This window comes from Prionailurus viverrinus, chromosome B3, assembly GCF_022837055.1.
Source record: "Prionailurus viverrinus isolate Anna chromosome B3, UM_Priviv_1.0, whole genome shotgun sequence".
In the NCBI taxonomy this organism is placed as follows: domain Eukaryota; kingdom Metazoa; phylum Chordata; class Mammalia; order Carnivora; family Felidae; genus Prionailurus; species Prionailurus viverrinus.
The window spans coordinates 57190779-57216355 of NC_062566.1; the positions used below are offsets into that span (position 1 = coordinate 57190779).

Consider the following 25577-nt stretch of genomic DNA (forward strand, 5'->3'; position numbering starts at 1 on the left):
ATAGAATCCTAGCTCCTAATTCAGTCAAGGTCTACCAGTCTAAAACATTTTTTCCCTTCTGCCAAAAAAAGAGAAAAATACAACTAATAAATACTAGCAGTATTATTTCCTGATGATGATGGTGCTATACAATTATACGTCAAGTGCAAAGATGGATTTTAAAATAATAGACTGCTACAAAGTATCTATTTTCTTCTTCCAGTCTCTTTCTATTTTAGGAGTATACTCTCCTTGGCCAGAATGAGAAAATGACCTTCTCAGATTAACAGCTGACCCGCTCTCTTCTTCATATGCAGTCATGAAATGTTACTCTTCTCATTTCATTAACGAGAGCTAGCATACCAACTTTATGAAAAGACTGAAGATCGTAAGAACATTCTACTTATTCACTCCAAAATAGTAACTTCTATTTACCAAATGCAAATTACAGCAATATGTGTATGTGTTTATGGTCTTTTAAAAAACTTGAGGGGGTGCCTGGCTGGCTCAGTCAGTGGAGCAAGTGACTCTTGATCTCGGGGTTGTGAGTTCGAGCGCCACACTGGGTGTAGAGATTACTTAAAAATAAAATCTTTAAAAAAATTAAAAACTTGAGATATAATTTACATAAAGTACACTTTATCCTTTCTTAGGTATACTATGAATTTTGACAAATACTTACAGTTTAACCACTCCCACAATCAAGATATAGGGCAGTTCCATCATCCTCACATATACGGCTGTAATTTGCATTTGGTCAGTTGGAGTTACAGTTTTGGTGTTAGAAAAAAAAGACTGTTCTTTCAGGAAATTAATGCTCTTTTCAGGAAATTACTGCTCTTCATATCCTTTCCTCCATCCCACAACAACCACAGACCTGTTTTTTGACCCTACAGACAGATCTACCCATTGTAGAATATCACATAAATAGAATCATATAGTATATAGCCTTTTGAGTCTGGCTTCTTTACTTAGCAAAATACATTTCATATTCACCCACGTGGCGGTATATATCAATAGTTTATTTCTTTTTATTGTTAAGGAGTATTCCATCATGTGGGTGTACCACAGTTTATTTACCAGCTGAAAAACATTTGGGTTGTTTCCATTTTGGCATAGTTCATGTTCATATACAGGTTTTTGTGTAAATGTAAGTTTTTATTTTACTTGGGTATATACCTAGAAGGGGGATTTCTGAGTTACATGGTAATTGGCAGATGGCCTCTACTATTATCTCCCTTGCCACATTACCTTAATGCAAATTTATAAAATTCAGAAAGATTTCTGATAAGTTATCTCTTTCCTGAGGTTCACAAATGCACTAGAAATCTGTTTTAACACCAACTCACTATAACAGGGATTTGGATACCTAGCAATCAAATCCTACCTTGAAACATTAACTATTACAAGCGGCAGGCATCCATTAAAAGTTACTGTAACTAAAGTGTTAAAATGTTAATACTGCCTTCCTGTTAAAGAAGTTCCACTCTAGAGGCGCCTGGGTGGCTCAGTAGGTTGGGCGGCCGACTCTTGGTTTTGACTTGGGTCATGATCTCATGGTTCGTGAGTTCAAGCCTGGCATCAGGCTCTGTGCTGTCAGTGTGGAGCCTGCTTGGGATTTCTCTCTCTCCCTCACTCTCTGCCACTCCCATGGTAGAGTTTATGCTTTTTCATCAACAAACAATTGCATCTGGTAGACACAGTCCCTCTTCTCCTAAGACATTCAATACCATATTAACAATAGTATGGGGACAGCAAAGACCTTCCTAACAGTGTGAAAGACACCCTTTCCACAAGAATTGCACAAGAAGTTAATGGGGGAGCACATGGCAAGGCTACTCTACAATTAAGTCCCTTAGTCTACTGAGGGCTTGTCAAGTACAGCTCAACAGACCAAGTGCAACGGAAAGTCTTTCCAACATGCGTACGTGAAGAGACCATCATCAGATTTACTACTTGTAGGGGATGACGGATCCAACACATGGACTTGAAAAGGCCAATCTAAAACTGATTCATGCACATGCATGGGTCCAGCTGCAGCTCTCTCCTGCCAGCCCGATTCAACTGTACCACGCTGGTTGAGATGTTTCTGTGTGTCCAGTGGTTCTTTCTCACCACTGCCCCTGTGTTTCATCTCATCCAGTGAAAACCTTCCGACTTATTGCAGTATTTGTCTAAGGGGATGGCAGTCAGGGGTGCTAGCGTGTAATATCAAGTTTAAGATGAACTAAAGATCTGCTTAAATTAAGGCCAATGCCCAACATAGTATACGTATGGCTGTGCAGGATACCACATCTGGCCTCTATAGCAGTTTCCTCAACTTGCTTAAAAGCGATATTTAACATTAAATCAGATTGCCAAAACCAAGACACTAAAATAAAGTAAGTCTAACTGCACTAACGTAATGTTTATTAAAATAGCACCATTCCGGTTAAGATTAGAATTCTAATCCATCAATACATGAAGACTCGTAAACCTTAAGATTTCATTCCCCAACCCCATCACTCACACTGCACTTTTTGTGATGTTATGTTGGGATCGATCAGTAATAAAGCAACTTAGCTCTCTCTTACTTAAAGGAAATTAAATCTCCTCTCTTTAATCGAATCTCCCATGATCACATGAAAGTGGGATACATAGTCTGCACCCCACAAGTGAGAATAAAAACCTACAGGGATAAGCCTCAGAGGTTTTTATGGCTAATTAGCATGCTGAACTCTTTCTCACTTATTCATTCCACAAATATAACCACTGTAAATAATTACTACCGGCTAGTATGACCAAACATCTTGGTTTGCTCAGGACTGTTGTGGTTTTAGCACTGCAAATCCTGAAAACTCTAGGAAATTCCTCAGTTCCAGGCAAACAGGGACAAATGATCACCCTATTACGAGTACCTATTATGTACCACCAAGCCCTGTAGACAGTCATCAAAAACGATGGGGCACCTGGATGGCTCAGTTGGTTAAGCGTCCAACTCTGGCTCAAGTCATGACCTCATGGTTCCTGAGTTCGAGTCCTACATCGGGCTCTCTGTTGTCAGCACAGAGCCTATTTCAGATCTTCTGTCCCCCTCTCTGCACCTCCCCTGCTCTCTCTCTCGCTCTCTCTCAAAAATAAGTAAACATGAAAAAAAATTTTTTTAAGATATATAGTCCTTGACCTTGTGGAATTTAAAATTGAGTGAGGGAGACAGACAAAAAACAAGAAACAATTCACTATATCTTATGATAAGTGCTAAGAAGAAAGTGAATCAAGTGAATGGGGAATGTATCAAGATATGGTGATCTGTGGAGGCTTCTCTGAGGCAATGGCATTTAGGCTGAGACTAGAAACTCTGAGAGAGGAAAGAGAGGGGCCGTTTTCTGGACAGAGATCTCCAGATGGAATAGCTAAGGCCCTGAAGCTGGCAACAGCTTGGTGTATTTGAAGAACTGAAAGAGAACCAGTGTGACTGGAGCTTAGCAGGCAACGGGGAGAATGGAGTAGGGCTGGTGAGAGGTAAAAAGAAACTAGATCATTTCAAGGTTTATAAAGCAGTATCAGGAGCATGCATCTTATCTGAAGGCAATGGGGAGCCATCAAATTGTTTCAGGGGGAGTAACCATCTTCAGACAGTTTTTAAAAGAGCACTCTAAATGACAGAGGAACAGAGCAGAGGGGCCAGGGTGGAAGTGCAGGAAGGAGTCAGAAGGAATCCAGAGCAGCGTCATCAGAGTGGATGGTGACCTGGATAAGGACAGGGAGAAGAGGGAGGACTAGAAAGATACTGAGGGAAGAGTGGTAATTCACACAGGTTTAAATTTGCGATGTTAATTCTTATTCTTTCTTTCCTATCAAAACTGTAGGTAGAATAAGATTCCAATGGTGGACACTGGTTTACTTTTCAGGAGTAAGAAATGGAGCCATTGTGTGTATGTATGTTTTTGAGACAGGGAGGTATTTCTGGTTTGTTGGAAGTGTTTCAACAAGCATCTACCATTTTTTTTTAAGCATCTACTATTTTTATTGAAAGAAAACAAATCAAAACAATGAACATATACACCAAAACCCTTCTGAAGTAATTCCAAAGTGGGAGTATAACAATCCTTTATGTTTCTCATGATTGGCACTAAATGTGGCAACGTATCCTTCATATTTCCAGCCAAGTAATTATAACTGTAGATAAAATACTGAGTTCCATATATGTCCACAATGTTATAAAACTGACAAAATCACTTTTCAGCCTGTTCAAAATGTACATTAAAAAAATTCTATTGTTACTTGTTCTTATCTAGTTCCCTCTTCTAATATACTTTCTAAGTAATGCACATTTCTTCTACCCCTTAAAGGGATATTAGTATTAAATCAGAGGGGTTGGAGCAAGAACTCCCAAACTGACACTATCTCCTGTCTCTAACTCTTCTGTAACCAGACAAGTCAAAAAACTTTCCACGGTGGATATGCCAAGAAGCATTTGCATATTTAACAAAGGTTTATTAAGTGCCTACTCTGTGTCAGGCAGACATTAATATTATTATTTTTAAAAATCTTCTCTTTAGTGGCACCTGGGTGGCACAGTTGGTTGAGCGTCTGACTCTTGATTTCAGCTCAGGTCATGATATCTCAGTTCGTGGGTTCGAGCTCCACATCAGGCTCTGTGCTGACAGTGCAGAGTCTGCTTGGGATTCTCTCTCTCCCCCTCCCTGCCAGCCCGTGTACATGCTCTCTCTCTCTCAAAACAAATAAACTAAAAAAACAAAAACAAAAACAAAACAAAACCCCAAAAACCTGGAGAGACAGGAATATAGAGAAGATTTTTTACAATGTTTATTTATTTATTATGAGAGTGGGGGAGGGGCAGAAAGAGAGGGAGAGACAATCCCAAGCAGGCCCCACGCTGTCAGCACAGAGCCCAACGCAGAGCTGGAACCCATGAACCTCAAGATCATGACTTGAGCTGAAGTTGGACGCTTAACTGACTGAGCCGCCCAGGTGCCCCTCCAGCTTTTTTTTTAACGTAGGCTCCATGCCCAACATGGGGTGCAAACTCATCACCCCAAGATCAAGAGTCGCGTGCTCTACCGACTGAGCCAGTCAGGCCCCAAGCACACATTATTTTCAACTACCCACTTGACATTTCCACTTAAATATCTCACAGACAACTTTAATCTCTACATCCAAGAATGAATCCATTTCTTCACCTTTTTTTTTTTTAAACGTTTATTTATTTTGAGAGAAATAGAGAAAGAGTGTGCCCACGCAAGTTAGGGGAGGGGCAGAGAAGGGGAGAGGATCCAAAGTGGGCTCTGCACTGACGGCAGAGCGGCCCATGCGGGGCTCGAACTCACAAACTGTGAGATCATGACCTGAGCCAAAGCTGGACGCTTAACCAACTGAGCCACCCAGGCACCCCCCATGCTCTTTACCTTTAAACCTGCTCTTTCCCAAGGTTCCCCAACTCAGGCCAGAACCTCCTCTTCCTCACCTTCAACATTCAATCATCAAGTCCTCTCATTTTATCCTTAATATTATGTCCAATCAAATCTCCTTTCTGCTGTCTCTGTAAGTACCATACCAGTACAAACAAGTCAAGCATTCATTTAACAAACATTGACAGGGTATCTGCTGCATACCTGGCACTGTCCTAGGTGCAGGAATACTACAGTGAACAAATCACCTTGCCTACCTGGAACTTCCATACTAATTGAACTTCTGCTCTACACCATCTCTCACCTGAACTCCTCTCTCTACCACCTAACTGGTGTCCCTTCTCTAGGTTACTCTCCACATAACAGCCTGGGGAAATTTTTTAAAAGATGAATCTGAACACCTCTTCTGGCTTAAAATCCTTCAGTGATTTCTCATTACCCTCAGAAGCAAGTCCAAAGTCCTTAAAGTTGCCAACATAGCCCTACCAACAACTTTAAAACTTTTTAACCTCAGCCCACTGTAAGATCAATGATACCTCATGAGCCAGTATACAAGAAACATAGGTTTCAGAAAACAATACTCCTTTTTACTAAGTCTGACACATGATGTTTTCTTTTTTAAAAAATTTTAGTTTTTAAAAGTTAGTATCTATACCCAACATAGGACTCAAACTCACAACAAGATCAAGAGTCATGTGCTCTACTGACTGAGACAGCTAGGTAACCCTGATGTTTTCTATTTGATTCAATTTCATTTTCATTTTTAATGCTGGTTGTGATTCATTAAACTGACTTTTCCATCTTCAAAGGGTCCAAATAGAGACTACTGCAGCTTCATTTGTACCTTCTCTCCCCAACTTGTTATATTCCAGTCACTGTGTGTTTCTTTCAGTTTCATTAGGGTGCTAGGTCCTTCCTGCCCCAGTGCTTCTGTGCATGCTGGTCCCTCAACCGTGAACACTCAACATGTCTCTGTGCTCTTTGGTCTCCTAATCTTTTCCTTAACACATATTCCAGGTCTCAATTTAACTGTTACTCCCTCCAGGGTCACACTCTCACAACATCCTTGCTCTTCCCTCATAGCCTCTAGCAAAACTGAGGAAGTGACTCTCTGAGTGAGCAGTGTTTGCCCTGCCACAGACTCAGCTCTGCCCTCCCCTCTCCTCTCCACTCCTCTCCTCTCCACCCCCCCATTCCCCCACCCCTCCCACCCCCCACCTTTCTCTAAACTCCCTGAAGGTGGAAACTGTTTCCATTTTGTTCACCCAGTAATTGCTCTGGTGCCTAGCACTGTCTAGCACATTTATTGAAAGATAAACAATCTCTGCCCTTGAGGAACTTACAGTCTAGGAAGGGAGCAATAAGTAGTACGCCAACAGATTTGGGGGTGAAAGATCTGTTTTGAATTTTTCTTAAAAGCCTCTCTGTTAAAGCTCCCATGGGACTCTATCTTCTCTGCACAGAAAAGGTGAGTGAAATTAGCAAAGGAGTTACATCAAGCTGAATGCAACACTATGACACAAATTAAAAAACTTCAGTAGTCAACAGTGACACTTCTCACAAGTTCTTCATCCTAGACTTCTACCAAATTCTGCTCTAATATAAAGAAGACTATATGAAAGGCACAACTTTTAAAGTTCCCAACTTTTATGGGGAAGGTTTACGGAAGGATACTTTATAACAATGGTATTTTTTACATATGTCTAAAGATAACTCCTTAGAAAATACTTAGGGGCCTATTCTTTCAAAGACAAACTTAATTATTGCTACTTCAAGTATCATGAGCAGAGAAAAAGAGGACATGACAACATAATCACCATTTGAAACAAGAAAGGAAATTATGAAATAAAGCGTTCTAGTATGCATGTAGCTCAATTTTTTTTTTTCTTGAGAAAGGCAGAGTAAAGTTTTTATAAATACTGAGTTGTATTGATCTGAATAAAGAACTCTTATTACTTTATTACCTTTGGATACTTTCCATTTTCTAAGACCCACTGCATAAATATTATTCCATTAAGAGCGACACACATTATTTCCATGGAAGTACATGATGGGGTAAACAAACAAACTAGGTTTGTCTCAAACTCTTTTCCAAGAGGTGCCAAAACCAAGTATCTTCAGGATTTGCAATTCTAAAATGTTGAAGAAAGGGTGTGCCCAACATAAAAAAATAAGGTCACTAACAGGTCATATGTTAAAAGAAATCCTTCAAATTCTCAAAGGTCTGAGTTTTTAAAATCTTTTAAAGTTAAAACAATTTTAAACTACTTCGATTCAGTTACTACACACCTTCCTTCCCATCATGAAGAAAGGAAAAAGAAACAGGCCTCAACAAAAAGTATCCCAACAATTCAAATAGCTTCAGAGATTTAGAAAAGCCAACAGCTTTGCCATCTCAAACATCTCTGTTGAGTTTCTTCGGTTCTGCACACACTATGGCCGGGACAGGAAGCTATTTCTCTCCCAAACAAACTACTTAGAGTGTCTTATTAAAAAGATTAACTTGCACACAGACAGTGGTCTCAATCGTTCACAAAAATAAGTACCTGGGCTGTTCCTAGTAAAAATGCAGAGTCAAGGGCTCTATCCAAAGAGGGTCTGATGGGAGCCCCTGCAAAGTACATTTTAAATAAGTAACTCAGGCAGCTTCTGACACAGGTGGTCCTCCTCCCACCACCAGGAAGAACCTGTATAGAAGGCTCACCTGCCTCACTTTCAGCAAGGACTAAGACGGATGTAATATTTCTAACATAATGGCTTAGGTTCCCACCGGGAAAACCCAGGGACAAAGGACCTCCTTTCTAACTGTGCTTCACTCACACTAGACCTCAGATTTGTAACAGTATGGTCTTTTCCACAAGAACCTTACACTAGACAGCAAACATGATTTTACACCCCCAATGAAGACCCAGAACCAGATGGAGCAGCCCAAGGTTATCTTGGTTATAAAGGCCCAGGACGCATTAATTTTGTTCTGAGGATTCCAAAGACCCCCAAACCAGCCTGACTTGGGACTTCTGCTAAAGGTCTCTGGAGATAACTTATAGAAGGCAGAGATCTTTGTTTTTGATTCCTCTGACAGTCTGACACAGCACTGAATAGACAGATACAAGGCACTGGTGCCTCTGTTAGGATGTGCAGGGAAAGGGAATTTTGATCTGGTTCCCATCTGATAAAAGAATGCCAACGAGAGTGGTTGCAGAGGAAAAAGTTGAAATTGCTGTTAAATTGTATTAGGTATTACTTAGAAATTTTATGCTAATTTCTTTTTATAAATAGATAAAGCTGGATTTAAAGTTGCAATCCCTTCCAGTGTCCACTACAGTAGGCTCTTTGTGGATCAGGTAGAACCTCTCTATCAGAAAAGGAAACTCTCAATTCATTTCATTTGTTAGAATTCTGTGGAAAATCACTACGGACAGAGTAATTTGCAGCTTAGTTCATTCATCATCAGTCTCAGAGTGCTTTACTAAGGAAGCGCCCAAATAATCTTTTTAAGTGATGTAACAATATCCTCCAAACTATTCAATGGACTTTACAAACATGGATTCTAGCAACATGGAAAATGACCATGAAACATCATTCTCATTTTGCACTATAAAAAATTAAAAGACTAACAGATTAAGTTGGTATAGTGAGGAGTATGGGCTTTGCAGTCGTGCAGATACGGAGTTCAAATTTCAACTACACCACTGGCAAGTTGTGTGAATCTAGGTAAGTTACTTCTTCAATCTCCATTTTCCTCATATGTAAAATTGAAAACATGGTACCAACTTCACCATCATTTGAATACGTGACAATGTAAATAAACTACTCAATTGAGGTTGACTAGTTCACCCCAAACACTATGGAAATGGTAGCTGATGTTATTATTAGAAATACCTACATTTCTAGATCAGAAAAAAAAAAGTTCTAATCCTAAGTGCCAGTCTAAAATTATCAACCAAACTTTTCCAAACCAAGAATATATTTTTTTCCAAGAATTTTTTTTTATATTTTTGTAAATTTCAGGAGCCTTTCAGTTCCTACCCCCAAACAGGTTTTCCTCCTTTGATAAAGCCCCACTACTTTCCCACCTCCTTACCACCATTTTCAAAACAGTCCTCTTTTCAATACATTTTCAGTCCCCCCCCAAAAGTCCACCCCTTTCATGCCTTAATCCTGAGACCTTCAGTCCTGAGACCTTCAGTCCTCATGCCTTCAGTCCTGAGACCTGTGGCCTAATACAAACCCCCTAACAAGGCATTTATACAAAAGCCTTAGTTTGCAAGTGCTTGTACCAATATTAATTCTTACAAATACTTGATCCTTGTAATAGCCCAATTAGATACTCAAGGTTAATGTTGTATCTAGATTTTACAGTTACAGCCAAAAGATACATAGCTAAAAAATAGCATGGCCAGCCTGGACCTCAAAATTTCAGATTCTAAATTCACTACTCTCTCTACTCAACTTATAAAGCTACTACTTCTTGAATATTCTTTCTTCATACCATTTGTTCACAAAACATGGCAAGAATCCTCTTTGAATCTTCTAGTATCACTAGAGCACTGCTATAAAGGACAGCTCCTCCCTACAGTATTTTCTAGGATATAAAAACAATTCAACCTTAAGACAGTGAGACCAAAAGTTACTTTCAATGGCTCCTGCACAATCTTCAAATAAGAAAGAATTCTGGGATGTTGCATGAAAAGAGCCCAGAGGCCTCAGCCATAGTCCTTCCATATCTTTCTATATATTTCTCCACTTATGCCCACTTTCCTCCTCCCAAGAGTTTTCTTCGGTCTGACATCTCAACAAGGACCCTTCTCAACCACAAACGACCCTAGTTGCCAAATAGATTTGTGCCTACAGCTAAGTCTTTCTCGTCAAGCACGGCAGAGGTTCCCCGGAAGGTTTAAGAGTGTCTCTACTCTCGGTCTACACCCCTTGTCTGAAAAACTTCATCTTCCAGAGCCCACACCTTCTCGCCCCCCACCCCCACCACCCCACACTCACCCTTGCACCTCCTCCCAAATCTCCCAGGCTCCTGGGTTGGCGGGCAATACTTCCTATCTCTCCGGGCTCGGATCGCCCGGCCTGCAGCCCGCCGCCCGCCGCTCCGATCTGGCCCCAGCAGATCACGGACCGGTCTGGTTCCCCAAGCCAGAGGCCCACCAGCCTGGTCCCTGCCCCGCCTCCCGGCCCAAGGCGCCAAGTCCTCGGGGCTCCTTCTCCAGGCCCCGGCCGGACTCCGAGGGCCTCGGGCGCTGCGGGGAACACAAGAAGGAGGTGGCAGCGGAGGTCAGGGCACGGGGCGGGCCGGGAGCTCGGGCCGGGAGGCCCCGGGCCCGGCCAGCTCCCGGCTCCTGTGGCCCGGACTCAGCCCTCCCGCTCCGCCGGCCCGCGCCTCCGCGGCCTGCCCTCACCTGATCGAGGTTCTCATCGCTGCCGCTGTCCTCCGTGTCCGAGTCGATCACGACGCGGCCTTTCCGCTTCTTTACCATGGTGGTCCCCCGGCTCCCACGCCGGACGCCGCCCGGACTCCCCTCTTGCCCGCCTGCCAGTGGGACCGCCACTGCCGCCGCCGCCGCCGCCGCTCGACCCACACAAAGGCGACCGCGCATGCGCGCTCCGCTCCGCCCCTGGCCCCGCCCCCCGCTCGTCGCACGCCGTTCGCCGGCGCCCGGCACCCCGCCCTACCCCACCCCCGACGCAGCGTGGGAGGCGGAGCCCCGTACAGGGCTGGGTTCCGGGCAGTGGACAGTGGTCCCATACCCTGCGCGGGCGCCGGGAAACCTTGGGTGTGTCTCTTCTACCGGCCCGAAGATTGGTGTGCTACGTACCTATCGTGGACGGGGCCTGCGAGCATCTGGGTCCTCTCTGACAAGTCTTTCAACTGGCCCACACTGATTGAATGTCAGGGCGATGTCAGGGACCTCCCGCCTGGAAGACACAAGTTGGCTGGACCATCTTGAAGGCATCCGTCGGGGATTAAGCCTGCCTACCTGGGTTGTGCAAGTGACACCTGTGCTGGAACCTGGAGGATGCATCCGAGTTACCCAAAAGAAGACTAGAAGGAAAGGTGTTCCAAGCAGAGAACCGCGTGGACAAAGGCCCGTAGATAATTGAAAAAAAATTGGGTTCAGGGACAAAGTTCATTATGGAACACAGAATATGATGTATGTGGAGGAACGCAGCGGCCACATTATTCAGTGCCTAATAAGCTATAATCAGAATCCTGAACTTCAGTATTGAAAATTTTTAAACTGAAGGATGACGTTATTAGATTTGTGTTTTAAAAAGATTACTCTGAACGCAGTTTGATGAATGAATTAGAAGAGAGGGAGCCTAAGGGCTAGGAGACCACTTAGGCTGTTGGAGTCATTATGGCAAGAGATGATGGTGCCCCAAAGTAAGGAAGAGGCAGTGGAAATGGAGAGAAGTGGATGGATTCTGGATAATTTGGAAGACAGAATTCCCAGGAATTGAATATTAGTTGGAAGAGGGGTAAGACGAAGTCCAAAACACAAATAATGCTTAGAATTTGGCTTAGGAATCTAATCTTCGTGATGGTGAGTGGGTGCTTCATCAAGATAAGGAACATAAGTGTAAAGGAGGTTTGGGAGACTGGTGTATGCAGGAAATAAGTTCAGTTTTTTACCTGTTGAGGTTAGCTGATTAAAAGGACAACTTCAGGGGCGCCTGGGTGGCGCAGTCGGTTAAGCGTCCGACTTCAGCCAGGTCACGATCTCGCGGTCTGTGAGTTCGAGCCCCGCGTCAGGCTCTGTGCTGACAGTTCAGAGCCTGGAGCCTGCTTTGGATTCTGTGTCTCCCTCTCTCTCTGCCCCTCCCCCGTTCATGTTCTGTCTCTCTCTGTCCCAAAAATAAATAAAAAACGTTGAAAAAAATTTTTAAAAGGACAACTTCAGAGACACCTGGCTAGATCAGTAGCTAGAGCTGCGACTCTTGATCTTGGGGTTATAAGTTTGAGCCCCATGTTGGGCAGAGAGATCACTTAACAGAAAAGGGCAATTTCAGAAGTGATTTCTTCGTGGGATTTTGAATATAGGGTAGAGAGCATAAGCAATAAGAATTTGAAAATGTTCTCAAAACTTTTTGGGAGACCATTAATTCTTTATTCTGGTAGTGAATTTAGGAGGTAGACCCCAGTCTTCTCTAGGCATTACTGGGCACAGGCAAGTTGATGAATCCTTGCTCTCTGGCTCCCTTTTTCTTTTCCCTTATACTGTATAAATTTTATTTTCTCCCATAAGTTACAATACATGTCACAAACATGCATGCTGTAAAGTGATAGTAAAAGAAAATATACCAGACTTAGAGGAATCCCTGGAAGTAAACACATACCTAAATGTCCAATTTGCTTCCAGTTAGCTTGAAAATGTGTTCAGGATTAAGGTAGAGAAAACAACCTAAGGCCCAATTACCTCTTTACTCCAAAAGATTTTTATTAAGATATAACCCCTAGACCACTCTCCTCCAACATATCCTTGGAACTGAGCCCATGGCCAGAATGACTCGAAATGACCAGGCTAGTTTCTAGCCACCCTGAATTTCGGCGGCTTTCTGTGAGGACCCTCTTTAAATGTGTTAATAGAAGAAGACCAGGAGCGCCTGGGTGGCTCAGTTGGTTAAGTATCCAGACCTCTGCTCAAGTCATGATCTCACGGTTCATGACTTTGAGCCCCACACATAGGGCTCCATACTGACAGTGGGGACCCTGCTTGGGATTCTTTCTCTGCCCCCCTCTCTTTCTCTCAAAAAAATAAACTTAAAAAAAAAAAGTCAATGTCCCTTGCAATTAACAAACATATGTTCTAGGGTACCTGGCTGGCTTAGTTGGGATAACCTGTGGCTCCAATCTTGAGTTCATGAGTTCAGGCCCCATGTTGAGTGTAGAGATTACTTAAAAACTCAAGAAAAAAGGGTATGTTCTTTCTTTGAGTGAAATCTGTTGATTTCAATCTTTCTGTGAGGGATCTTCTTTTTTTTCTTTTAATTTTTTTAATGCTTATTTATTTTAGAGAGGGAGGGGAGGGGCAGAGAAAGAGGGAGGCAGAGAATCCGAAGCAGGCTCGGTGCTGACAGCAGAGGCTCAGCGGGACTCAAACTCAGGAACTGTGAGATCACAACCTGAGCTAAAGTTGGATGCTTAACCAACTAAACCACCCAGGTAGCCCTTCTAATAATTCATGGGCTGGAGTTGGTCCATATTGAGCCCAGACGGTGTCTAAATTGAATGAATAAATATGCTGTGCTCTAAACTTCCTCTTCATTTGGTTCCTGGAGAACCCAACCTGTGAAAGTTTTCCCTCAGTAAATGAGAATAATGATAATACCTGCCTCTTTGGGTTGTAATAAGGTTTAGATTAGTTAACATATGTAAAAAAGTGCTGAGAATACTTCCTTGCATCAAGTAGGCCCTGGCATAGAGTAAGCCCTCAATAAATGTCAGCTAGAATATTTTTTCCTGATTGTAAAAATTATTCCTACTGGGGCACCTGGCTGGCTCAGTCCATAGAGCATGCAAATCTTGATCTCGGGGTCATGATTTCAAGCCCCACGTTGCGTGTAGAGATTACTTTTAAAAAAAGTATTCCTACTGGGGTGCCTCGGTGGCTCAGTTAAGCATTCTGAACTCCCCTCAGGTTATAATCGTACAGTTGGTGAGGTCAAACTCCACATCAGGCTCTCTGCTGTCAGCACAGCAGAATATTGTGCTCCCCGTGCTTGCTGCCCCTTCCCACTCATTCCTTCTCTCTCTGCCTCCCTCAGATAAATAGATTAAAAAAAAAAAAAACTTAGGGGCACCTGGGTGGCTCAGTCGGTTAAGCAACCAACTTTGGCTCAGGTCATGGTCTCGTGGTTTGTGTATTCAAGCCTCACACTGGGCTCTGTGCTGACAGCTTGGAGCCTCGGGCCTGCTTCAGATTCTGTGTCTCCCTCTCTCTCTGCCCCTACTCTGCTTGTGCTCTCTCTCTCTCTCTCTCTCTCTCTCAAAAATAAGTAAACATTAAGAAAAAATTTTAATAAAATAAAAAAAATTTTAACTTAAAATATTCCTATTTATTGTAAATAAATTGAAGGACAGAAAAGTATAAAGGAGGGGTGCCTGGATGGTTCAGTCAGTTAAGAGTCCGACTCGGGCTCAGGTCATGATCTCATGGTTCATGAGTTCGAGAACTGCATCTGTGCTGACAGCTCAGAGCCTGGAGCCTACTTTGAATTCTGTCTCTGTCTCTCTGCCCCTCCACTGTTTGTGCCCTCTCTCTCTGTCTCTCCCTCCCTATATATATATATACATATATATATATATATATATACACATATACATATATACATATATATGTGTATATATATGTGTATATATATATACACATATATATATACACACACATATGTATATAAATCTCAAAAATAAACATTTAAAGAAAAATTTTAAATAAAAGTTAAAGAAAAGTATAAAGGAAAAAGAACTATGTAAAATTCTACCATCCCAAGATATCCGCCCACTCTACCAAAACAACTGTTTGCATGTGCATATATTTATTCAACACATACTTACCAAGTACCTACTATATGCCTGACCTCAGGCACTGAGCTAGATACTGAACAAGATGAATAAGTGATCAAGACAAGATCCTTGCTCTCAAGAGCTTACCTTTATACACACGCACACACATCACAAAAGGCATGCACTTAAAAAAATATTTTTTTAATGTTTGGTTATTTTTGAGAGACAGAGACAGAGCATGAGCGAGGAAGGGGCAGAGAGAGAGAGAGACAGAATCCGAAGTAGGCTCCAGGCTCTGAGCTCTCAGCACAGAGCCTGACACAGGGCTCAAACTCAAAAACCATGAGATCATGACCTGAGCCAAAGTCGGATGCTTAACCAACTGAACCACCCAGGCACCGCACTAGGATGGTGCTCTTAACGACCGTTAGCAGTTCTGTGCCTCTCCCTGGTCAGGTAGACAAGCAACTACAGCCTGCTTACCTAAGGCAATCAGAACCAGCACAGTGGAAATAACTTTAGTGTAAAACAGGTGGAGGAGCGAGATCATACATGTGGTCAAGACGGGGTAGGGAGGTATAAACATAGTAGCCAAAAGTGGGTCTAGGGATGAGAGGGTTTTCTAATGCCTTTCCAGGGCTGCAGGAGAGGGGCCCTGAGCCCCTAGTCACATTCTCCTGCAAGCCCACGAGTGACATTCTAGGCTTTGATAGTGTGGAGAAAATGTCATTTCACAGCCTCCAAATCCATCTGCATCGAAGCCCCTGTTCTCTAAGCAGCCCCTTAATCCAAGAAGGCTTTCCCTCATGGGGATAGACTGTATTGCTTGGCAGACAGACATACTGCTCATGGTAAATTGTTAGTCAATATTATAAATCATTCTGTCTTTGGTTAGTAGGACTGGTTTACCAGAGCCTGATCACTTTTCAGTGATAAAATGAGCAGGCAGACTTTGAGGAGAGGTGGCCATCTGGGGAGACTCTGAGCTCAGTGTTCCCTTCAGCATAATGCCATGCTTTTCTCTCATGGCTCCTTCCTCTTTCTCCCCTCTTACTTCTCTGCCTTGGACTGGATGACTGTCTTTTTCAACCTGAAATCATCCTCCAATACCCCATTGTGTGAATTAAATCATATTTTCCTACCCACTCCGCTCATGTACTTCCGTGTTTCTGTATTACTCCAGGAGTGTGGCATGGTAAAACTCCTTTGCTGCACTGTGGATTGATTGATTGATTGATTTAGAAGAAGAAGAGAAGGAGAAGGAGAAGAAGAAGAAGAAGAGCCTAAAGGAGGAGGAGAGAGAAAAGAGGAAAAGATGAAATCAAAAGGGAAGGAAGAAGGTAAATTCCTCCTGTACTGAGGGCAGAGCTTAAGGCCAAGGTTTCTTTCAGTGTCTCCTCTAAGCTCTTTCTTTATTCATTCAACAAGTGTGTTTTTTGGATGCCAGGAAGTGCTACATCTGTTTCTAGGTTTTGTTCCCTTGAGTAAAATATAATTTGGAGAGTTGCGGGAGAATATGAGCCTGTTTCAACCACTCCCAGGCCGTTTTAAATTTATTTTTTTTATTAAAAATTTTTTTAATGTTTACTTTTGAGAGAGAGAAACAGAGAGACAGAGCATGAGCAAGGGAGGGGAGGGCAGAGAGAGACAGACAGACAGACAGACAGAATCTGAAACAGGCTCCAGACTCTGCACTGTCAACACAGAGCCCAATGCAGGGCTTGAACTCAACAAACCGGGATATCATGACGTGAGCCGAAGTTGGATGCTCAACGAACTGAGCCACCCAAGAACCCCTAAATTTATTTTTTGAAATAAAAAATTAATGTATATCGATTATAAATAAGAAATATAAATACAGAAGTTTATAAAGTAAAAAAGAAGCTCTCATCCTCATTCTCCTTCTCTTCCAATCTCATTCCCCAAGAATAACTCCTAGGACCAGTTTGGTATATATTGTTCCAGGCCTTTTAGGACACATGTGTAAGCACATCCAAAAACAGGATCATGCAACATGTACTATCCTATAATGTAACCTCTCCCAGCAGTGTTAGTCTGGCCTGACAGCCAGGCCAAGGGGGCATAAAGGAGTCAGAAAACACTATGTGAGACTCCAAGTTAACGTCTACCTCCATCAGCCTGAGCACATGACTAAGTTGTACATATCCAATGAACCTGGGGCTTCCTTGCATGTAAGTGTTCCCTCTGGTGAGTGAGAACTGATTTTAAGATGTTATGAGTTCAGCCCTCTCTCTGGCCTCTCTCAGTATAGCTGCATGATTAATAACCTTTGGTTCCTACCTTAGCACACATAACAGATGTGTATATTTGATGTGTACATACCCTGATGGGTCCTTTGTACTCAAAAAACCCCCACAAAACCCTCTAGAAGGCATGTCAGAATGCCAGGAAGTGAACAGTATGTTTCCATAAGGATAACCTTATATCTTTAAATTTTTTTAAATGTTTATTTATTTTTGAGAGAGAGAGAAAGAGACAGCACGAGTGGGGGAGGGGCAGAGACAGAGAGATACAGAATCTGAAACAGGCTCCAGGCCGGTCAGCTGTCAGCACAGAGCCTGACATGGGGCTCGAACTTGGGAAGAGTGAGATCATGACCTGAGCTGCAGGGGGATGCTCAACTGACCGAGCCACCTGGGTGCCCAAACCTTGTATCTTTAAAATTATTTTTATAGGGGTACCTGGATAGCTCAGTTGGTTGAGCATCTGACTCTTGATTTCAGCTCAGGTCATGATCCCAGGGTTGTGGGATCAATCCCTGCATCAGGCTCATGCCGAACATGGAGCTTGCTTAAGATATTCTCTCTCTCTCTGCAGCTGGGTGGCTCAGTCAGTTAAGCATCAAACTCTTGATTTCAGCTCAGGTCATGATTTCGTGGTTCCTGACATGGAGCCCCATGTCAGGCTCTGTGTGACAGCATGGAGTCTGCTTGGGATTCTCACTATCCCTCTTTCTCTGTCCCTCCCCTCCATGCACATGTACTCTCTCTCTCAAAATAAATAAATAAACTTAAAAAAAAAAAGATTCTGTCTCTCCCTCTGCCCCTCTCCCCCATTTGTGCTCTCTCTAAAAAATTTAAAAAATAAAATTATTTTTGTAATTATTTGCCAACTTTTTTAGTATGATTATTCTTGAGACCTATATCATAAGTGTAATTCAGAAACACTAATACAAATGAATTCCATACTTTAAATTCTTTATCAAAAGCCAAACTTGTGGCTTATTTAGCAACAACCAGGATTCCCTGACTTATTACATTCTGGTGTCAAACATTCAATTGAGCACCTGCTCTGTGCCAAGCACTGAACTGGGTGCCAAGGAAACAAAGACGAACAACACATCATCCCCATTTACGATCTAATAGAATGGTTACTGAACTTTACTGAGAAGCACAGCCAAGCTTACTTTCACTCGTGGAAAGTCTGCTGTGGATCTCAGAGACACTCTGGGGCAACTGTCCTCTTCTTGTTGGATTAGTGATTCGGGTTGTTTCGATGCTTGGTGCATCCATCTCAGTATACACTTTCACAGTAACTGCAGCAAGGGAAGAGAACGTTGGATGGTCTTAAAACTGAAATGAAACACTGGCCTGAAATTGATAAATGTCATGTCTGTTCACAATCCATTGGCTAGAACTACTTGTATAGTATGGCTGCCTAATTGTAAGGAGGCTGACAGGTATAATCCTCCAATATGCCTGGAGGGGTAGAAAACCTGGATGGAAAACCCTGGAAAATTCTACCTTATTAATATGTGTGTATACACTTGCTCATAACAAATTTAATTTCTTTTTTTTTTAAGTTTTAAAATTTATTTATTTATTTTGAGAGAGACAGAGACAACACTAGTGGGGAGGGGCCAAGAGAGAGGGATACAGAGAATCTCAAGCAAGCTCTGTGCTACCGGCACAGAACCTGATGTTGGGCTTGAACTCATGAAAACTCGAGATCATGACCTGAGCTGAAACCCAGTGTTGAACACTTAACTGACGGAGCCACCCAGGCGCCCCGAAAAATTTCATTTCTTACTGTGGGTCACAGTAAAAAAAATCTTTGAGAAACTACTTTACTGCTTCCTTCCCTCCGCAGGGTCCTCACCACACCCTGCAATCCAAAGAAGTGCATAGAGTTGCCAAACCTGCATTCAGAGGCCAGTTCTACCACCTCTCTGCTTCTGTGGACTTAGTCGGGTCACCTAACTTCTCTGAGCTTCATTCTCAGAAGTAAAAAAGTATCTGCCTTCAATATTGTGGTAAGGCATAAAAGACATGATATAGTAAATATCTGGGTCTAGGCTTGACTGGGGGTGTTAATTTAGTCAATAGAAATTGTCACCGTTCTGCCAAGCAGAATTCTTACATTTCTCCAGATATAATGTCTGTTGCATAATGCCATGCCTTTGCGCATGTGTGCTTCCTTCTCTGGGTTGATTTTCCTCCTCTCTGCATGTTAAATGCTTTATCATTCAACACTCATCATGTCCTTCCCCTCAGAACTGTCCCTTAAGGTGAGCAAATAAGCAGATGTGATACAAAGTAGTGGATAATGAGTATGTACCCTGGAGATAACTGGCAGTCATGGTGTGAATCCCAGCTCCACCATTTCACCAGCTATGACAGGCCTGCGACCAGCAAGTTACTTAACATCTTTAAGACTCAGTTTACTCACCTGTGAAGCAGGTTTAATATTAGTACCTACTTCGTAGGACCACCGTGAGGATTAAGAGGGAAAACGCCCCCAAAATGTTAAGTTCAATGTCTGGCCCATAAGTGTTCATTACACTCTTCATGACCCCGTCCCTGTATCTGGTACCTGCTTCTGCTAGAATTCCTCTCAAACTGTGCTGCTATTATTCGTTTGGTGCCATGCCCTATACTAGACTATGTCTTGCTGAGACTGTCCCAGAGTTCAACAATAATAGCTAGGGTTTTTTTTTTTTTGAACACTAATAAAAAATCCTAAGAAATATGCTAAACACTTTACATATATTATGTCAATTCATGTTAATTGGAAAGTATATCAAGGTCCTCCTACCTACTAAGGTTGGCCAGGACCGGACAACACTTTTGCCTCTTTTCTCTCTGCAACATAGGTAACTGCAGGGCTTTACTCATTCATGTCCTGATGCACAGCAGCTACAATGTCCTCTGGTTCCACGTCTCCAGATGATACTTTTAAGGTCCATCTCACTTTGAGTGAGAAGGTCTCTCTTTGCAATGGCTGTTCTTGGTCTGCTTCACTGTGTTTCTTTTGTCATGTTATCATTTCAAGGCATTTGGCTGTCTTATGTCTATAAAAAGACCGTCCTCTGTTGGCTCCATTTCTTTTAAAAAAAATTTTTTTTTCCAACGTTTATTTTTTTATTTTTGGGACAGAGAGAGACAGAGCATGAACGGGGGAGGGGCAGAGAGAGAGGGAGACACAGAATCGGAAACAGGCTCCAGGCTCTGAGGCATCAGCCCAGAGCCTGACGCGGGGCTCGAACTCACAGACCGCGAGATCGTGACCTGGCTGAAGTCGGACGCTTAACCGACTGCACCACCCAGGCGCCCCTGTTGGCTCCATTTCTAATTTGGATGGGTTTTAGTTTTGTTATGAACAAAGCTACAGTTAAGTTCTGGCAAAGCCCACTACCTGGGAGCTCCTGGGAGGCTAAGAAAGAAGGCAGCGCAGACCTGGCTGGATTAACCAAAATAATAATTTCTCTCAACCCTTTGTCTTTATTCTCTCCCATAATGCCTCCACCTTCTCTTTTGCCTGCCATTCTCACATCCTTCCTTCTTGATTTGATCAATTTCCCTCCCTTCAGCCTCCCTTTCCCCACTGCTAAGGAATACCCATGGGGTTTCATACACTTAAACAGTTAATGAATAGGGAAATGCAAATCAGAACCACCATGAGATATCACTGCACTTACTTTAGGATGGCTCTTCTAAAAAAAAGAAACACAAACAGAAAATAACAAGTGTTGCTGAAGAGGTAGAGAAAATGATTCTTGTGCATTGCTGGTGGAAATGTAAGATGGTGATTTCTCAAAAAAATTTTAAGTAGGCTCCATGCCCAGTGTGGCTTGAACTCGTGACCCTGAGATCAAGAGCCTCATGCTCTACTCACTTAGCCAGCCAGGTGCCCCGATTCCTCACATCTTAAACATTAGAATTACCATATGGGTTTAATAACCAAAAGAGTGAAAGCAGAGGCTTGAACAGATATTCGTACACGTATGTTCACAGTAACATTGTGCACAATGCGCAAAAGGTGGAAATAAGCCAAGTTGCCATCAATAATGAATAGAAAAACAAAATGTGGTAAGTACATGCAATGGAATATTATTCACCCTTAAAAAGGAAGAGAATTCTGGCACATGCTACAGTACCGTTGAACCTTGAATATATTATACCAAATGAAGTAAGTCAGACACAGAAGAGCAAATATTGTATGACAAGGCACCCTGTCATATACTTTAAAATATAGATCTTCGGGGCCCTTGGATGGCTCAGTCTGTTATGTATCCAACTCTTGATTTCGGCTCAGGTCATGATCTAATAGTTCATGAGATCGAGCCCTGTGTCTGGCTCTGCGTGGACAGTACAGAGCCTGCTTGGGATACTCTCTGCTCCTCTTTCTCTCCCTCTCCCTCTCCCTCTCTCTCAAAATAAATAAATTTTATAAAAATATAAATAAAAAATAAAAAAGCTCTTAACAAAAAGAGGTTGGAAATGTATTCTGGGATTTAGGGAAGATGAAATTGTACATAACTCATATCTGAAACTAAAAAGAGTCAGTGGTGGAGGCAGCTGTGGAAGGTTCAAGGCGGTAGGATAACCAGGCAAGTGTCAGTCTAAAAAAGTCAAAAGCAGAATTTCAAGAAGTAAGAGGTGGTGGAATGGAAACAAGTGGTGGGGGAAACTTGGAAAAGCCAATTAATTGTATTCGGTGAGGCCTTTTGGAACCTTGGAAAAGACTGGAATTAATTGCCGGGGGTTACAATTCATTCGAATACTTGCTAAGAGCTTAATTCCTGCTAGCACAGTGCTAATTGCTGAGGACAGAAGAACAGCATAGTTCTGGACCCAAGAAGCTCACAGAATGGCAGAGGAAGTGAGAAGTGAATACTTAAGACACAATGTTGAAAGTGCTTAAACAGCGGTGTGCAATGGATACAGAAGTTCTGGAGAGTGGGCGGCCCCATTGGGCAGGATTTGGGTAGGACTGGTAGGACGGTTTGCTGTCCGGGTGTGTGGTGGGTCTCCAAAGATTCCGGGGGAGGGGCGATTCCAAGGAGATCCAGTTCTCTGAGGCCATGGGCAGCTTTTAGGTGCTTGTGGGGAGAGGCGGCAAGAGGGGACTCTGGCGCCCGGGGGCGAAAGGACGTTAGCAGTATTTGGGTCCTGTTTGAAAGATGAGAGGTGGAATTTGCAGCCTGAAGCAGGGATGCAGAAAGGGAAGGAGAAAAGCGTCTCTAAACTCTCCGCCACTTTCTCACACAGGGCAGAAAAGATCAGGAGGGGGTAAACGGAGCCCTTTGGGAGGCTTTTCGACCAAAAGCCTGAATTCGCCGGGCTCCGGAAATCTTGTTTCTCTTCTCCGGACTGCGCCTCGGCCGGAACTCTAGTGCCCTAAGGTCTGGTTTGGCGCCGGACTGGAAAAGCAGACGTACGCACACGAAAAAAGTGGAGTACCCGGTGGGGAAAAGCGGAGATCCGGGTGGAAGTCACTCGCGCGCGCTCCGGCGGGGAGGCCAGCAAGCACCGGCAGGCTGTTAGCGCGTCCGGGACGTGGGAGGGCCACACAGCCCCAGCAGGTGAGGCCTGACAGGGCTGCCTCTCCGTGGCACGGTCTCGACCGTTCCCCCGAATCAGATCCGGAGTTAAAACACAGGGGTCGAGGGTTAGTTTTGCCACTTACTAGCTGTATGACCTCGGCTAATTTATTCTTGGAACCTCCGTTTCCTCGTCTTTGTAATGGGAACAGTTATAGCACCTCTCTCAGGGTTGTTGTGAGGAGTCAATGAAATATACTTAGAACAGTTTCTGGCACATGGTAAGCCCTGGGTATATAATCTTTACTAAGACTACTCTCTTTTAGCTCAGTGGGTTCCGTTGCCGTCAAAATTCATCAACTTCGGCACCGGATCATCCATTTGATGGGTTTTACTTTATGTTTATTGGTAAAAATACAAAGCAAAATTTTATAATTAAATTTATGTTATTAGAGAAGTAACAGCACTATTAAGAATGTGAAAAATAGGGTGAATAATGTTACTCATAATCCCATCCTATATACAGCTTTAAGCCTTTTTTCGCCACCCAAAACTTTTTTGTCTCTGCATTTTTATGCTTGCAATATTTGTATATATGCAGTTTGGATTCCTCCTTATTTGCCACTTAGTAGTGTAGCCTATGGTTGGGGTTCTCGAGAATCTTTTATGATTGTACAAATTCCATTTTGTAGGATTATCATTTGTTTCCCAAATTCCTTAATATATAGAGATAAAATTATTTAAGCACAATCGGTGAGGGAAATTGAAATATTACCGTTGATTCCAGGACCTCAGATCAACTGTTTTTAATTTCCTGGTTCCCTTCTTTTTTTAGTCCATGTGAAAATATACTGTTTGGATGGTTTTCATTTATTCAGCAAACATCATTGGGCATCATTTATGTTTAAGCCATGGTCCTTATGATTAAGGAGGTCACACTAGTGAGGTAGACAGATAAAAGTGATATTCTAACATTATGTAAGGGCGAAAGAGGGGTATGCACGGATTGTCAGGAGAATATGGAGGAAGAGTAATGTCATTGCCCCCTGGTGGAAGGCAGCCAGGAACATGACTATAGTTGAACGTGAGCTTATTACTTCTTACAGTGAGAAAAAACACATACCACAGGAAACCTGTAACATCTAAGTAAGAGAGTGTTAAAAGGGATTTATTATTGGATTTAGGTTTGTGTTAAGTGATTTGGGGGAAAGTTGTCTGGAAGTGGAGGTAATTCTATGACTAGGAATGTGACGTCTTATCTATCTAGTGTTAGGGCTAATGCCATGATTGGTCAACATATACCAGTCATTCAGGGCACCTGGGTGGCTCTCGGTTAAGTGTCCAGGCTCTTAACTTTGGCTCAGGTCATGATCTGTTTGTGGGATCGAACCCCGCATCAGGCTCTGCACTGACAGTGAGGAGCCTGCTTGGGATTGTCTCATTTCTTGCTCTCTGCCCTGCCCCCCTCACTCACAGACTCTCTCTCTCTTAAAATAAATAAACTTAAAAAAGGTATGTTAGTCATTCATATTAGCCAAGATAGTAGAATATTTGGTCATTTTTGTGGTTTCAACAGTGGTTTTTTTTTTTTTTTTTTTTTTTTTTTTTTTTTTGGTATGTGTTCAGACAGGATTACAGTTGGTCTTTTTTAAAAATTATTATTTTTTTAATTTTAGAGAGACCGTGCACAAGCAGGGGAGAGGGGCAGAGGGAGGGAAACTGAGAATCTTAAGCAGACCCCACACTCAACACAGAACCTCACAAGGGGCTTGGTCCCATGACCTGAGCCGAAATCAAGAGCTGGACGCTCAGCTGACTGAGCCACCTAGGTGCCCCTACATTTGGTCTTGATGGAGCTGAGGTTATTGCCCATGGATATGAGGCAATAGATCGGGACTTGGGCACATTTTGGAGGGCCTTGTGTTTGAATTTCTGGGGAGGAATTGCTGACATTATAAGGGGAGTGCAGTCAGATTTAGACAAATCCCTTTTGTTGCCTGTCAAAGGATAGATCGGGAGAAGTAGAGGAGATCAGAGTCATGGAGATGTGTTCGAATTTTGCTACTTAAAGAGTATCCTATGGACCAATGACAAGGGCATCGTTTGGGGGCTTGTTAGAAATACAGAATCTCAGGCCTTATCCTATACCTACTAAATCAGAATCTGCATTTTAAAGTGATTTAAGAAAAATTTTTTAATGCTTATTTTTGAGAGAGAGAGAGAGACAGAGCACAAGTGGGGGAGAGGCAGAGAGAGAGAGAGAGAGAGAGAGAGAGAGAGAGAGAATCCGAAGCAGGCTCCAGGCTTTTAGCTGTCAGCACAGATTCTGATGCGGGGCTCAAACTAATGAATCGCAAGATCATGACCTGAGCCAAAGTCAAAAGCTGGATGCTTAACCCACTGAGCTACTGAGATGCCCCAATTCATAGGCACTTAAAGTTTGAGAAGCCCTTTTTTGGGAAGTTACAGTAGTCCTGGTAAGAAGCAATAAGACCCTGAACCAAGACACCGGTTGAGGAAGTGGGGAATTGTGGAGGTATTATTTAACATATATTACAAGTCTCCTGCATGCCTGGCACCATCCTGGGAGCTGGAAGTACCACAGTGAGGATGGTCTCCCTCGCCAGACTGGAGTGTCTTGATGGAAGAGACTAATGAAGAAATTGCAGTAAACTGTAGTAGGGAAAGTGTAAGCCCAGGATGCAGTAAGATTACATTAGAGGGATGCAGGTGCTGGTGAAGTTGAATCGTCAAGGAAGGGTTCTTGGAGAGGTAAGGGATGTTGAAGCTGAGTTCCAAAGGATAAGGTAACTAGGCAAAATCTGTGGAGGGCATTCCTGGCCTAGGAACAGCAATCAGCCAAAGACTGAAGCCCAGAGAAGGGAGTACT

At 42.9% G+C, this 25577-nt stretch overlaps 2 protein-coding genes across 5 annotated transcripts in view; one reads left to right on the plus strand and one right to left on the minus strand.

Moving 5' to 3' along the window:
* The window catches only part of RTF1 (RTF1 homolog, Paf1/RNA polymerase II complex component), a 51604-nt gene extending 40601 nt beyond the window's left edge, over window positions 1-11003 (minus strand). The window contains exon 1 of the mRNA XM_047861841.1: window positions 10799-11003. Coding sequence (XP_047717797.1) covers window positions 10799-10996 — 198 coding nt within the window. The 5' untranslated portion in view covers window positions 10997-11003. The remainder of the gene's footprint in view (window positions 1-10798) is intronic.
* Window positions 11004-11118: 115 nt separating this feature from the next.
* The window catches only part of NDUFAF1 (NADH:ubiquinone oxidoreductase complex assembly factor 1), a 36532-nt gene continuing 22073 nt past the window's right edge, over window positions 11119-25577 (plus strand). For 3 of the 4 annotated variants that reach the window (XM_047861007.1, XM_047861010.1, XM_047861008.1), the window contains exons 1-4: window positions 11119-11879; window positions 16088-16244; window positions 19015-19177; window positions 22416-22729. The gene's annotated coding sequence lies outside the window, so the exon portion shown is untranslated. Of the gene's footprint in view, window positions 11880-16087; window positions 16245-19014; window positions 19178-21701; window positions 21713-22415; window positions 22730-25577 lie in introns of those variants that run through there. The other variant, XM_047861009.1, reaches the window with a different exon arrangement.